At 61.6% G+C, this 14,855-nt stretch overlaps 1 protein-coding gene across 14 annotated transcripts in view; it reads left to right on the plus strand.

Annotated features, from left to right (window-relative positions):
- GRAMD1B (GRAM domain containing 1B) overlaps positions 1-14,855 on the plus strand; it is a 255,635-nt gene that overhangs the window by 230,110 nt on the left and 10,670 nt on the right. For all 14 annotated transcript variants that reach the window (XM_080650482.1, XM_080650488.1, XM_080650489.1 and 11 more), the window contains 9 exons: positions 2,463-2,578; positions 4,364-4,520; positions 5,810-5,999; positions 7,567-7,710; positions 8,518-8,636; positions 8,877-9,019; positions 11,666-11,769; positions 12,279-12,482; positions 14,176-14,266. In XM_080650482.1, coding sequence (XP_080506608.1) covers positions 2,463-2,578; positions 4,364-4,520; positions 5,810-5,999; positions 7,567-7,710; positions 8,518-8,636; positions 8,877-9,019; positions 11,666-11,769; positions 12,279-12,482; positions 14,176-14,266 — 1,268 coding nt within the window. The remainder of the gene's footprint in view (positions 1-2,462; positions 2,579-4,363; positions 4,521-5,809; positions 6,000-7,566; positions 7,711-8,517; positions 8,637-8,876; positions 9,020-11,665; positions 11,770-12,278; positions 12,483-14,175; positions 14,267-14,855) is intronic.

Here is a 14,855-nt window from a genome sequence, read left to right on the forward strand (position 1 = left end):
AGGCCTCAGACACCAGAGCATCAGAAATATAGAAACGAGAGAAATAGTTAGTACAGCACAGTTGACTGCTAGAGTGTTTGAAGGACACAGTGGAGACACATAGATGAAGGAGATGTCATGGTTGCAGCCCTTCGAGAACTCCCCTAAACGTGCCGTGAGGTGCTAAAAAACAGCCTCCAAACCAGAGAAGGAGACACGAGAAAAAAATATGTATTATAATTATACTAGAGGCCCGGTGCACAGTGCACAAAATTTGTGCACGGTTGGGGTCCCCTCAACCCAGTCTGCACCCTCTCACAGTCTGGGACTACTGGCTCCTAAATGCTCACCTGCCTGCCTGCCTGATTGCCCCTAACTTCCCCCCTTGCCAGCCTGATCACCCTTAACTGCCTCTACCTGCCGGCCTGATTGCCCCTAACTGCCCCCCCTCTGCCAGCCTGGTCACCCCTTACTGCCCCCCCCCGCCGGCCTGGTCGCCCCTTACTGCCCCCCCTGCCAACCTGGTCACCCCCCGCAGCCTGCTGTTCAGTCGTTTGGTTGTCCCTCACTAACCCCCCTGCTGGGCCTAGTCACCCCACGCAGCCTGCTGTTCAGTTGTCCGTCCAGTTGTTTCGGTCGTGACGGCCCCTGGTTTTTTATATATTAGGATTATCTGTGACATAAGTAAATATATGAGTGTACCTTCCTTGATGGTAGCCCAAACTTACTACTATCTAAAGAATATTAAGTAGATTTATTATGTAGAGTTTGTTCCAACCCAAAAGTCTATACAGCCCTGTATAAATCCTACAACTTATTTGGTCTGAGATCTCTGCCTTTATTAGCCATCAGTAATGGTAAAGCGATAACATGTTTGAGTCTCCACAGGCAGGTTGGAATTTTCCGTTCACAATTACTGTCATTTCTATATGAGACAGGTCATCCATGTGGCTCACTAAAGTCCCAAACAAATGACTGTGTAAGCCTTCTGCCTCATGAACAGGGTCTCCCCATGACGCTTGTCCTAATAGTGGCAGACAAGCTGAGTCCCGTGGAGCTGGTCAGGGAAGGCTGCATGGAGGAGGTGAAATGTTAAGAAGGGGCAGAGAGGTAGATGTGGCCCAGGCAGGATTAATGGTAGACATAAGGCCAGAGATAGGAGGAAGAGGCCCAGATAAAGGAGAAGCGCCTCCTTCGGGCACTGTGAGAGCCAGCACAGACCCCCACCCCCATACACACACACACACACACACACACACCTCTACCCTGCGGCTTAAAGAGAGCCCTGCCTGTGTTGTCCTGGGCAGGTCTCTAGACCCCTGGCTTAGGCATCCTCACAGCTCCTGCTTCTTAAACTCTGCGTTGAAGAGCACTCATTGGTGGGAAACATGCTTTAGGTTTGCCTCTGGAAGCAGAGGCGCGTCACGCCAGGCAGGGCCACATGGGGAAGCACTAGGTCGGTCAGGAGGCAGAGAGCGTGGGAAGCGTGGCTGGAGCCTGTGAGGTTTTCCCAGGAAGGATGGGCCAGGCAGGGTAGGCAGGCCAAGCAGACTTAGGATTGGCTAGTTTGAGTAACTGAGTAATTTTAATGATATTGACTGCTTCTGTTTTTCTTAGTGATCTTGCCCTCCTTTTTCATACACTTATGCCCACCACCTTCTCCCCCGCCTCCCCACCCCAGACGCATCCATGGTCTCCACCTCTGATCTTAGTTCTTTGAAAATCTGTTGCCGCTTTCCCAAATCTTTGAACTTCATGAGCGCTAGCTTTTCTTAGGATAGTGCTTTTGAGGAGGAAATGAAGACACTCAGGGAAATAGAAAAATGAGAACTGATACATGGGGCTGAGGGCAAACTGGTTCTACTGAAGTATCGAGGTAGTCAAGAGAGGGTCAGGTGCAGCGACCTTTGAGGCCCCTGAAACTCCGAGAAGCCTCCATTGGCTTCTTTCTGGCCACGGGAGCTGCCCAGCCCTGCAGGGCCACCTCTGAGGCCGTGCCTGGTTCTCGGATGTGGTCCAGCAGGGTTTGCCTGGCCGCTGTTAGTGCAAGGAGATTCTGCAGCGTCAGTGAGGCTGGCTCAGAGGGTCTCTGCTGCTGACCCCACGTCCAGATCAGAAGCCCTGTGTCTCCCTGGTCCACGGTGACACCAGTTCATGCTGCATAACGATGGGCCTCATGCAGAGTAGCAAAGAGCGGACAGTGACCACCCTCATGGGGCTGTGGTCCCACATGGACCTGAGTTGTGTGAACAGGCCAAGTCCCTGCTTTGATAAAAGACATTTTCTTGGGCAAACGGTCGGGGTCTTGTTGAGATCCTGAGAGGAGGCCGGGGAGGTGCCTGAGGTGGTCATGGAGGCATGGCTCTCGGTTCAGCCGGGGGGAACGGCGCTTGGCTGTTCCTACCCTCGGAAAGCAGCTCACTCAGAGCCTCCGTGTGGAGGGTCCCAGGAAGGCAGGACCAGTCTCCCCATTGTCCCCGCAGCCCCTGTGCCCCAAGGAGCTCTGGCACTTCGTCCACCAGTGCTACGGGAGCGAGCTGGGCCTGACCAGCGACGACGAGGACTACGTGCCCCCGGATGACGACTTCAACACGATGGGGTGAGAGAGGGCGGCGGCTGCCCAGGGAGCCTCTCCGCGAGGGGCGAGGACGGCAGTGAGGGCCGCGGTGGGGATGGCACCTAAGGACAGCCCCGAAGGAAGTGAGGGGTGAACCAGGCGTTGCCTCGGGAAGGCCTCCCTCCCAGGCAGAGGGAGCAGGAACTGGCTCTGGGCGGGTTGGACAAAGGGCAAATGGGAAGAGGCCGGGGCAGGGAGTCAGCAGGCAGGTTCTTGGGCCTTTGGGCCAACGTGATGCTGTCTGTTAGTCAGCGGGTGAGAGGTGAGAAGGCTGGGAGTAGATCGTTGGTAACATGTGGCTTCACGTTCCAACAGGACCCCTCTGGCTCCTGGGTTGAACATGGAGCAAAGGGGAGCTGTTGGGGCAGGAGATCGTTTAGATGAGACGTGATGGTGTTTGGACCAGGAGGTGGCAGTGGGAATGGAGATGAGTGGTCAGTTCCTGCGTGTGTTTTGAAGGCAGAACCAGAGGATGTTGAAGGATTTGCTGTTGGGTCGAAAGGGAACCACAGGTGGCTTCGCATTTTCCTTGGATTTACCAACTGGAACGATAGGGTTGCTCTAAATGGGGGTGGACAGTAGCAGGGCAGCACAACTTTGGGGGGAAGAACGGGAGCTTGGTGTCAGGCAACTTGAGTTTGAGATGACTGTTGTCCAAGGGGAGGCGTCACGCAGGCGTCTGTGTGTGTGATGCGGAGTTCACTGGGCGTCTGGGCGAGGGACAGCCCCTGGGAGCACAGTGGGCAGCCCTGAGCTCAGCTGAAGCCCAAGTGACCGAGTGGGTGTAGGAAGGAGTTCAAGAACTGGGCCTGGGAATGCTCGCCAAGGAAGGAGCAGCTACAGAAATCGTGGGAGAACGCTCAGTGAGGTGGGAGGGACACGGGAGTTTCGTGTCCTGGAAGCCAAGGGAAGGAACTTGTGAGGAGAAGGGGTGTCACTGTGTCGCATGCTGCTGGTGGTGAAGGAAGATGGGACTGCAGAGTGACTCAAGCATGCTTGAGGTTTGAAGTAGGCGGAGGCGGCGGTCATGAGAGGCGCTGAGGAAGGGGAAGCCAGGAGAGCCCTGGGTGTGTGGTCCGGAGACCTGGCTCAGGTACGGTCTCTGAGACCTCAGTGCGCTGTCACTGAACTTCTGGGATGTCTACTTGGTTGTCTCTAAATGCATGCGAGGACTCACTCAGACCCGCCCAGAGGTCACGTGTGAAGTGTGGGTCCGATGTCATGGCGACGATGTCTCCATTCTTCGAGGCATGTGGTCTGTCTGTGGTGACCCTAGAGGGGCACCCACCTTTAGCTCAGGAGGTTCCCCGCAGGTGCACGGGGCCAGGAAGTGGGCCAGCTGCTGTCTGGGCTCTGCACGGTATCCCCAAGGCACTCACTCGTGTCTGAGCTCTGTCCCCGTCGCTGTGTGGGGAAGAACGTGTACGCTCAGAGCCCATGGTTTGATGCAAATGGTCAGGTTGGGATGGGATGCGGGGGGAGCGAAAGGGGAGGGAGAGTTCGAGACAGACAATGGTCCTACTTTAGTAGGGATCAACCTGTGGAGGGAGCATAGAAAAGGTGAGTTTGGAGCCAGAAAGTTTACTTGGCGGTTGGGGGTATAAGGTGGGAAGGAGGTTCAGGGAGGTCTTGGTGGGGCGGGGGTAGTTGGAGGAGGATCAGATGCAAAGCAGAGACGCAGGAAAGCCCCCGTTCTGGAGGGGTAGGTAGGTCTGGGTCTTAGAATAGCTTGTCCCTGAGGTTAGTATGGCTCGTGGTGCCTTTCAGCTACTGTGAGGAGATCCCCGTAGAAGAGAATGAAGTGAATGACAGCTCGTCCAAAAGCAGCATAGAGACCAAGCCGGATGCCAGCCCACAGCTGCCCAAGAAGTCCGTCACCAACAGCACACTGACGTCCACCGCGAGCAGCGAAGCCCCCGTCTCGGTACGCGAACCCGCTGCCCCCCTCCGGGGCCCGCAGTCCCAGCCTCGCTAGCCCAGCGGCGGGGCCTGGGGAGTGGGCAGGGGCAGGGGCTGCACTGCAGGCAGCTATTCAAGGAGGCCCCGGAGAGACAGCTCACTCCACCTGACGGAGTGGCCCGGCATTAGTGCTGGGTTCTTGGTATCTCAGACGACGAGTTTGTTTGGCTTCTGAGCAGATGAAAACCATCCAAGTTCACCGTGTGAGCTTCGCCCGGCCCAGCCCCTCCGGGGAGAGCTGTGTGGTCTTGTGTTCACTGCCTTCATCTGAAGGCGAAGTTGTACGTGACTATAAGACTATAGGACTGTCACCTGCTTATTGGTGGATTCCGTAGAGAATAGCTTTGAGTCTTCGGTGTACACGCTCTGCTTTATTTTCACACTGTGTTGGACTCAGTGAAGAGATAACAATGTGTAAGAAGGACCTCCCTCTGTCCCGGGCTCGGTTCCAGAGGAGAGAGGAGCTCGATAGAGGAAGGGTCTGGGGAGCTGGCAGGTGGCATGGCGGGTCCTTGCGAAAGAGCCCAGGATAGGAGCCACGTGAGTGAGCCGGCGGTGTAGCGTCAGTCTCCTGGCCTTAGGGCGAGAGCCTCATTCCTTTCCTGCCGAGTCTCCATTTTCCTCTGGGGTTGTATCTGTTCCCACCCAGGGCTAGTGGGAAGATGAATAAAAAATGCTGTGAAGCCCTGGTTGGGTTTCTCAGTGGTTAGAGCATTGGCTGCACCCCAGAGGGTTGTGGGTTCGATTTCCCGGTCCAGAGCATGTACCTGAGTTGCAGGTTCGATCCCCATCCTCTGTTGAGGAGTGTGCGGGAGACAACCAGCCGATGTGTCTCTCTCACATCGAAGTTTCTCTCTCTCTCCCTCCCCTCTCCCTTCTACTCTCTCTGAAAAAAAAAATCAGTGGGAAAAATCTCCTCCTTGAGCAAGGATTTAAAAGTTGCTTATGGAGCCTTTGAGCCTCTTAGAAAACAGGCCCCGGGGAGAAGCAGGCCGACCCTGTCCTGTCGCAGTGGCGCACTCGGGTGGGGGGCGGGGCAGTGGCAGAAGGAGCCACTCTGCCCCTCCCCGCTTGCTGTGCTGCGTGGTGGCCAGCGGGGGCAGAACCTTGCCCTGTCCTCGCCTCCACGCGGGGCGGGGGAAGACCCAGGGCGGGATGCCAGCGTGGCGGCTGCTGCTGCTGCGAACAGGAGGGCACCAGGGCACCGAGTCGGGCCCAGCTTCCCTGTTGGGTGACTCTCTGTCTCCACCCCAGTTTGATGGGCTGCCCCTGGAGGAGGAGGTGCTGGACGGCGAGGGGCCCCTGGAGAAGGAGCTGGCCATGGACAGCATCATCGCAGAGAAGATGGAGATCCTGGCGCCGGTGAGCTCCCCTTCGCTGGACTTCAATGACAACGAGGACCTGCCCACTGAGCTCAGCGACTCCTCTGACACCCACGACGAAGGTGGGCAGGGGGTGGGCGCGGTGGCCCTTCCTCACTCCGTGCTGAAGGCTGAAAAGGTGTCCCCATGCGGAGGCCCGAATCGCCGGCTCCTGGCGGAAGGCTGGGTGGGCAGCAGAGCGGTTTAAAGGCGCATTGGTCATCAGCGTGGACCCCTCTTCAGGGCCTTACCTGCATCATTCCAGCTTTGTCTTTTTTTGCTCAAGACGAGTGCCTTGTCCTGCTCCCCAGCCCTGCCGCTCACTTTGCCCCGTTGGCACTGGCTGCCCTGAGCGCTGTCCCTCCCAGCGGTGGGCCGTGTCTGCTGCACCTGGGAGGCAGCAGCTTGTCATAGGAACTTGCTGTAGTGCCTGCAGCGGGATCTGAGGCTCCGGACGCTGCCCTTCTCTAAGGTTTCTCAGGGGATAGCCTCTCCCTTCCTCCTGCTGGCTGCTGGCCTCGCTCGGAACGTGCTGCTGCTTGCCGTCGTGCGGAGCCAGGCGCAGCATGCATGGGCTCGGCTGGTGGTTTGTGTGCCTCGTGGAGTAGTGGCCGGTGCTGACCTGGTGAGCAGCTGGAGACAGTGCGCATTCACCCGCGGTGGTGTCTGCGGGGCCACCCTGTGGCCTTCTCACCTGTGCTTGGTTTCCCCTCCCGGTCCCAGGGCGGGCCCGGTGGAGGCCTGTCGGTTGCTCCTGCACAGTGACAGGGGTGCCATCCGTGTAAACTGACAGTCCTGGGCACGGACCCTGTAGGATGCCTCTGAGCTCCGCCCCGGCCCCTCAGGTTCTCGGGGTGCTTGAGACCATACATCAGCCCTGCAGGGGCAGTCATTGGCTGCAGGCGCCCAGGCCTTGCGGGAAGCACTGGGGCTTCAGCCGCTCGCCTGTACCCTCAGCCACCTTCTCCTGGAGCAAACGGAAACTCCAGACATTTAAAAGTTACTGCCCGCCTGCGGGGCTCAGTGGTTGAGCGTCAGCCTGGGGACCAGGAGGTCACAGTTCGATTCCCGGGTGGCGCACATGCTCGGGTTGCAGGCTCAATCCCCAGTGGGGGCGTGCAGGAGGCAGCGGGTCAAGGCTTCTCTCTCGTCCTTGATTTTTCCATCTCCCTCTCCCTTCCTCTTTAAAAATAAATAAATAAATAAATGTAAAAGTGATTGAAATCGTGGAGACGTGGCTGCTTATGGAAAGAGGGGAGCCCTAGCGGTCATGGCCTGCAGAGCCGCCTCAGAAACTTACACGGATGACTGCAGGGGCGTCAGCGTCTCCGAGCTCACCTCTGCCATGGCAGTGCCACTCGCCAGCGTGCAGACGCGAGGGCTGGTCCTCCGGGTCCCTGCAAGCCCGGGAAGTAGCCCCGTGTTTAGATTTTAGTCTGAGGTAACCTTCATGAGGGAGTGTGAAAGCATAAAAGCACAGGGTACATTCCCGAACTCTCTGTGAGGGCTGAATGAACGGACTGGATCGGAGTGAGTGTGTGCATGCGAGGGACGGAGGAGCGGCGCCCCCTCCACGGGCTCCTCGCCCGGCGGGGGACATGCTGGGGGCCCCCGGGCACTGCCCTCACAGTCCCTGTCCTCTCTGTGCAGGGGAGGTCCAGGCCTTCTACGAGGACCTGAGCGGCCGGCAGTACGTGAATGAGATTTTCAACTTCAGCGTGGACAAGCTCTACGACCTCCTGTTCACCGACTCGCCCTTCCAGCGGGACTTCATGGAGCAGCGGCGCTTCTCAGGTGCTTCTCCCGGGCGGGGGGGCGGCACGGCCCCCTCCCACCACCATCCTTTCCTCTCTTCCCAAGCACCTCCTCCCCCAGGCCACACGCCCCAGGGCTCTGCTCCTCCCGCCCCAGTGCTGCAGCGTGGGCTCGCCCCCAGGTGCCGGGCCCAAGGGCTCGCAGGGGTCAAGGCCGTACAGGGCACCTCTCATCAAGAGCACGTTGCATTACCGTCTGATGCTCACGCCTGCCCTGTGTTGTGGTCCTCACTGTGTCCTCGGGACACTGGGACTCGGGCTGTTATGGCCTTGCCCAAGGCCACACAGCTAAGCCGGGGCTGAGCCAGGCCTCGAACCCAGGAGTCCCAGGGCCGTGCTTTAAGCCTCCCTGCTCCTGTCTCCTCCCTGTGCCCCATCCTGGCCCAGCGGAGCTGTGTGGCATCCGCATCTGAGAGAGCAGCGGGCCTCAGCACAGCCTGCTGCCAGGAGGGGAGGGCACGGAGGGGAGTGCTTGTTCCCAGGGTCCCAGGCCCTCGTCACAGTCCCGCCAGTGTTGCCAGCATCCCTGTGGGCGGCCCGAGACCTCCTGGCCCGCCGGGAACGTCAGTGTGCGGAGCCTGGGCAGAACCTCGCAATGCCACAATGAGCCTCTTTCTGCCCAACTCCCCTCCTCCCAGCCTCTCTCGGCCCTCGGCTCCCCCTCGGCTCCCCGTGGCTTCCTAGCGGAGGCCAGTGGTTCAGCGGGGTCAAGAGAAGTTCCCTGGAGGGAGTGTCTCTGGGGAGGGCACCCTCTTTCCCTCCTCACTCCAGGGCTCTCGCTCCCCAGATATCGTCTTCCATCCCTGGAAGAAGGAAGAAAACGGGGACCAGAGCCGCCTGATCCTTTATACCATCAACCTCACCAACCCTCTGGCTCCCAAAACAGCCACCGTCAGGGAAACCCAGGTGAGGGGCAGGAGCGGGGGCTGGCGGGCTCTGTCCTGCGGGGAGGGATGAAGCCAGGTGTGCGGGAGTTTCGGGTGCAGGTGCTTCTCCTGGAAACGGCAGCCTGTCACGGGCTTAGAGACCGCCGTTTCCAGCGGCTCTGGGTCCTCCGTGGGGACGTGGGGGGTCGGGTGGGAGACGAGGGCAGGGGTCCCTTCCCCGTGCTGCTTCTCCGCAGCATGTCCCCGCCTCCTCCCGCAGACCATGTACCAGGCGAGCCAGGAGAGCGAGTGCTACGTGGTGGACGCCGAGGTGCTGACCCACGACGTGCCCTACCACGACTACTTCTACACCGTCAACCGCTACACGCTCACGCGCGTGGCCCGCAACAAGAGCCGGCTCAGGTGCACGCCGCTGGGGCTCGGAGGAAGTTTCTGGAAGGACGCTCAGGAGGTCCTTACGTTGGGAGCATTCATTTGCTCCCGAGGAAGAAGGGAGAGGGGGAGGGGGAGCGGGAAGAGGAGGAGGAGAAGGAGGAGGAGGGAGATGGGCCTGCTGGCCGTCCTGTTTCCACATTCTTTCTAGTCCCGCTCAGACCCTCTGTCCCTACGCTGTGCGTGTCTCTAGCGCAGTGCTTACAGCTGCTGCTACCTGTGGCCTGTGGTTTACCAATGCTGTCTTAAAGCATATCCTAGGATGACCGAAGGAGGTGGACTTACTCTCCCTTTTCAGATTAAAAACAAGGGTTGTAAGTGAAGTAGCTTTGCCAAGAGTCAGATCCCCCGTGAGCCTGAGAGCAGGTCTAGGAATACAGCCCTGGCTCCTTCCACCGGGCGGTGCCACCTGCCACTCACGCCCTGGCAGGGCCCCAGGCCCCTCTGTTCCAGCCCCGGCACGGGGCCTGCACCCCTCAGCGTGCAGACACCTTCGGGCGATCGAGTGAGGGATTAGCATCCGCCTGTGGGCAGCTCCTGTCCTGGGCGCTGGGCTGTGCGTTCGAGGAGGAAGGAGCTCAGACCCTGACACTGGATAAGCCGTCACCGGGGAAGTCTGGCCCGTCGCTCGCCATAAGCCTCTATCCAGGCGAGGGGCCGACCTCCCCCACACGCCATGCGCGTCTGTAGCCACAAACCTCGCATGTTAGCTCTGCCGCCCAATGTTAAATCAGCCTTGTTGCTGACATCTCTGGGTTCGTACAGAAAATTACGGTAACGTAAATGCGCGAACATTCCCGCGCTGAGGGAAGAACCTCCGACATGGCAGTTTCCCTGGTGGATGCATGGCGCCACCTGGCTGGACGTCCCCCAGGCCCCCAGTGAGGGTTACACACCTGATCGCAGGCCAAGCTCCCCTGGTTGCACGGAGAGGGCCTCACTCGTGTCGTTGGAATAAAATCGCTGCTTAGTGAGGAGCTCAGAGAGGCCGGGAACTAGGACCATCTGACCGCCACACCGGCCAGGCTGCGCCTTCTCACCGCCTTCGGACCAGACGTTTTCCTTTTGCTTCCTGTGCGGCTCTTGGCATCTGCTCCTCCTGGCCCCTCCCTCCTCCTCCCCCTTCAGCTCCCTCCTCCTGCCCCTTCACATCCCTCCTCCCCCTTCACCTCCCTCCCCCTTCACCTCCCTCCCCCTCCCCCTTCACCTCCCTCCCCCTCCCCCTTCACCTCCCTCCTCCTCCCCCTTCACCTCCCTCCCCCTGCCCCTTCACCTCCCTCCCCTCCCCCTTCACCTCCCTCCCCTCCCCCTTCACCTCCCTCCCCCTCCCCCTTCACCTCCCTCCCCCTCCCCCTTCACCTCCCTCCCCCTCCCCCTTCACCTCCCTCCTCCTCCCCCTTCACCTCCCTCCTCCTCCCTCCCCCTCCCCCTTCACCTCCCTCCTCCTCCCCCTTTACCTCCCTCCTCCTCCCCCTTCACCTCCCTCCTCCCCCTTCATCTCCCTCCTCCTCCCCCTTCACCTCCCTCCCCCTCCCCTTCACCTCCCTCCCCCTCCCCCTTCACCTCCCTCCTCCTCCCCCTTCACCTCCCTCCTCCTCCCCCTTCACCTCCCTCCTCCTCCCCCTTCACCTCCCTCCTCCTCCCCCTTCACCTCCCTCCTCCTCCCCCTTCACCTCCCTCCTCCCCCTTCACCTCCCTCCTCCTGCCCCTTCATCTCCCTCCTCCTCCCCCTTCACCTCCCTCCTCCTCCCTCCACCTCCCTCCCCCTTCACCTCCCTCCTCCTCTCCCTTCACCTCCCTCCCCCTTCACCTCCCTCCTCCTCCCTTCACCTCCCTCCTCCTCTCCCTTCACCTCCCTCCCCCTTCACCTCCCTCCTCCTCCCTTCACCTCCCTCCTCCTCTCCCTTCACCTCCCTCCTCCCTTCGCTCTCCTGCCCCCTGCCCCCATAGTGTCTGGGTTCTCCATTCCCACCTCCTCGGATGAGCTTCTGAATGGCTGTTCTTTCTGTGCGGTTCTCGCCGTGGTAGCATGTTCCCCAGATAGAACATTCCAGAGGGCCCTCCAGCCCAGTGAGCAGGTGGTGGGCGGGCGATGGCTGCAGGCAGCAGCTCACTGCAGGCTCCAGCGCGCTGGCATCCCTGAGGGAGGAGACCGGGCAGGCAGTCAGCCTGGAGCAGGCACAGCTGGAAGGAAGTGGTGGCAGATGAGGGTGAGCTGGGGAGAGGCGCAGGCCGGCCTGCAAGAGGCTGCCTGGGGGACAGGAGGGGGCGGAGGGGGGGGACGCAGCCAGGCTGGTGCTCCCCCAGGGAAAAGTGAGGAAGCCAGAGCCCCTTGGCGAAGGAGAGACGGCCATGGCTGGCGGGCTGCTGGGCACCCTCGGGCGCCCCCAGAGGCAGTGGCGGCATGAAACCCCTCTGGGCCTGGGTTGGAGCCTTGCTAGCCTTGGTCTGCACGAATATCTGACCCTCAGCGTGGTTCCTCGTAAAAGCGAGGCTGCAGCCCTGGCGCCACTGACCTCAGAGGGTGGCCGTGGGGGTGATGGTGCAGGGAGCCGCTGGGACCTGGGCCCGGCTGACCTTCCCGGGAAAGGCTGACCTCGGTCTGGCCGGTTGCAGGGTCTCCACGGAGTTGCGCTACCGCAAGCAGCCCTGGGGGCTGGTGAAGACGTTCATCGAGAAGAACTTCTGGAGCGGCCTGGAGGACTACTTCCGCCACCTGGGTGAGCCGGGCCACGGGCTCCCGGGCGGCTGGCAGGTTCAGGGAACGAAACGTGGACAGTGGGAGAGGCCGGGACAGTGGAGGGGTCACCGGTCCTAAGCCTGCCCCGGAAGTGCATGCAAGTGTGGCTCGTATGTGAGCACATGCACTTTCCCAGCCACCGCCTGCTTCTGTGCGTGGTCCCGGGACCTGTGACCCCGCAGGGAGCCTGAGGCCTGTCGCAGGGATGAGTGCTGTCACGGGAAGCCCGTGCAGGCCCGTTGGGAAGTGCGATGCCCTACGCTGTGCACCTGAGGGTGCAGGTGTCAGGAGCCCGTGGCCACACAGCGTTGGACGAGCCAGAAGAGGGGCTGGGCTGGGCTGGGTCCCCGCAGGCCCCTCCGTGTCCACACCCCAGAGTACAACATCGAAAGAGCTTCCTTAGGAGGCTTGCTGGGTGCAGAAAGCTGCTGCCGAGGCGGTGGGCGGGGAGCGGGCGGGGCGCCGCTGACGGGCCTCCATCCCTGGCAGAGAGCGAGCTGACCAAGATGGAGAGCACCTCCCTGGCTGAGATGCACAGACAGTCTCCCAAAGAGAAGGCCAGCAAAGCCCCGGCCGTGCGGCGGAGGAAGCGCCCCCACGCCCACCTGCGGGGGCCTCACCTGGAGGAGGTGCTGAGCCCCGTCACCACGCCCACCGACGAGGACGTGGGCCGCCGGGCCAAGCACGTGGCAGGTGAGTGCGGCCAGCCTGTGCCTGTGTGTGCCTGTGCGTGTGTGTGTGCCTGTGCGTGCGCCTGTGCCTGCCTGTGTGTGCCTGTGCGTGCGCCTGTACCTGCCTGTGTGTGCCTGTGCGTGCACCTGTGTGTGCCTGTGCGTGTGCCTGTGCCTGCCTGTGTGTGCCTGTGCATGCGCCTGTGCCTGCCTGTGTGTGCCTGTGCGTGTGTGTGTGCCTGTGCGTGCGCCTGTGCCTGCCTGTGTGTGCCTGTGCGTGCGCCTGTACCTGCCTGTGTGTGCCTGTGTGTGCCTGTGCGTGCGCCTGTACCTGCCTGTGTGTGCCTGTGCATGCGCCTGTGCCTGCCTGTGCCTGCCTGTGCGTGTGTGTGTGCCTGTGCGTGTGTGTGTGCCTGTGCGTGCCTGTGCGTGCGCCTGTACCTGCCTGTGTGTGCCTGTGCGTGTGCCTGTGCATGCGCCTGTGCCTGCCTGTGTGTGCCTGTGCGTGTGTGTGTGCCTGTGCGTGCACGTGTGTGTGCCTGTGCGTGTGCCTGTGCATGCGCCTGTGCCTGCCTGTGTGTGCCTGTGCGTGCACCTGTGTGTGCCTGTGTGTGCCTGTGCGTGCGCCTGTGCCTGCCTGTGTGTGTGCCTGTGTGCGTGCGTGTGTGTGCCTGTGTGCGTGCCTGTGTGTGCCTGTGAGTGTGCGCGTGCCTGTGCACGCGTGCCTGTGCGTGTGTGTGCCTGTGCATGCGCCTGTGTGTGCCTGTGCCTGTGTGTGCCTGTGCCTGTGTGTGTGCCTGTGCACGTGCCTGTGCCTGTGTGTGCCTGTGTGTGTGCCTGTGCGCCTGCTCTTGCATGGAGATTGTGTGTCATTTGCATGGAGCCGTTGAATCTAAGGCTCTGTGCCCTCCTGTCGCCATTGCCCTGTCAGTTCCTCGGCCCCTGCTGGCCCACACGTGTGCTTTGCTGGACAGAGCTGCCTTTGGTGGTGCCTCCACGCTGCCTGAGCACCACGCACCCAACAGACTCGTGTGTGCGGTCCCCACGTGGTTGGGAGCTCAGCCCCAGAGAGAAATTACCTCCCAGCCAAGGTCCAGGGTCCAGGCAGCCCCTCACGCGGCTGCCGTGGGCCCCCAGGACCCGCCTTACCGGGTAGCAGACACCCTTGATGCGTCCCCTCTCCCCATCAGCCGTTCACGCTGCACGTCTTCCTCAGCATGGAGACCTGCCGCTGTAAAAGGCCTTGGAACTCACCGATGCAGGGTTTCCACGTGGCGCCCCACGCCTGGGTGTCCTCAGAGCGGATGGGACGGGCGGGGCAGGAGCTGGCCAGCACGGGCAGTGCCCAGGCCGCCCCTGCTCCCACCAGCCCAGGCTGTGTGTTTTACATGCGGGTTGCTGACTGGCACTCACCGAGCCAGCTGCGCGCTGCGGCATGGCCTGTGTGGGGAACGCGAGCTGACGGCGTCTGTCCCAGCCCAGCGCCTGTCCCGGCCATGGCTGCAGGTCCTCTGTCCTCGCTGCGTGTCCTCGCTGTGCACGTCGACGGAGTTTCCCTTTTACTCAGTGACGTGAACACTCACTTTGCCTGACCCACCGTGACGCTGCTGGGACACGGAGCTCTGTCATTCCCTGAGGTTCTGTGCGCGGCCAGTGTCTCGTCAGCGTTGGGGGACTTGTGGGCCGTGATGGTAATGGCCTCTATTTTCCCGCAGGTTCCACACAGACACGACATATCCCTGAGGACACGCCCAACGGTTTCCACCTGCAGAGCGTGTCCAAGCTGCTGCTGGTTATCAGCTGTGTGTAAGGGATCCCAGGCTCCCCCACCCCCTGCCCCACTGCGGACTCTCCCCCTGCCCCCTCTCCCTCAGCCCCACTGCCGCCTCTCCCCCCTGCCCCCTCTCCCTCAGCCCCACTGCCGCCTCTCCCCCCTGCTCCCTCTCCCTCAGCCCTACTGCCCCCTCTCCCCCTGCCCCCTCTCCCTCAGCCCCACTGCCGCCTCTCCCCCCTGCTCCCTCTCCCTCAGCCCTACTTCCCCCTCTCCCCCTGCCCCCTCTCCCTCAGCCCCACTGCCGCCTCTCCCCCCTGCTCCCTCTCCCTCAGCCCCACTGCCGCCTCTCCCCCCTGCTCCCTCTCCCTCAGCCCTACTGCCCCCTCTCCCCCTGCCCCACTGCCGCCTCTCCCTCCTGCCCCCTCTCCCTCAGCCCCACTGCCCCCTGTCCCCACAGCCTCCTCTCCCCCAGCCCCACTGCCCCTTCTCCCCACACCCCACTCCTGCTGCTGCCTCTCCCCTGCCCCACTGCCTCCTAGCTCCTGCTGCTGCCCCGCCCTCCCCCCACCCCACCCCCAGTCTCAGCAGGTGCATGAGCACCCTACTGTCCTGAGGTTTTGT

The sequence above is a fragment of the Plecotus auritus genome (assembly GCF_963455305.1).
Source record: "Plecotus auritus genome assembly, chromosome: 13".
Lineage (NCBI taxonomy): Eukaryota > Metazoa > Chordata > Mammalia > Chiroptera > Vespertilionidae > Plecotus > Plecotus auritus.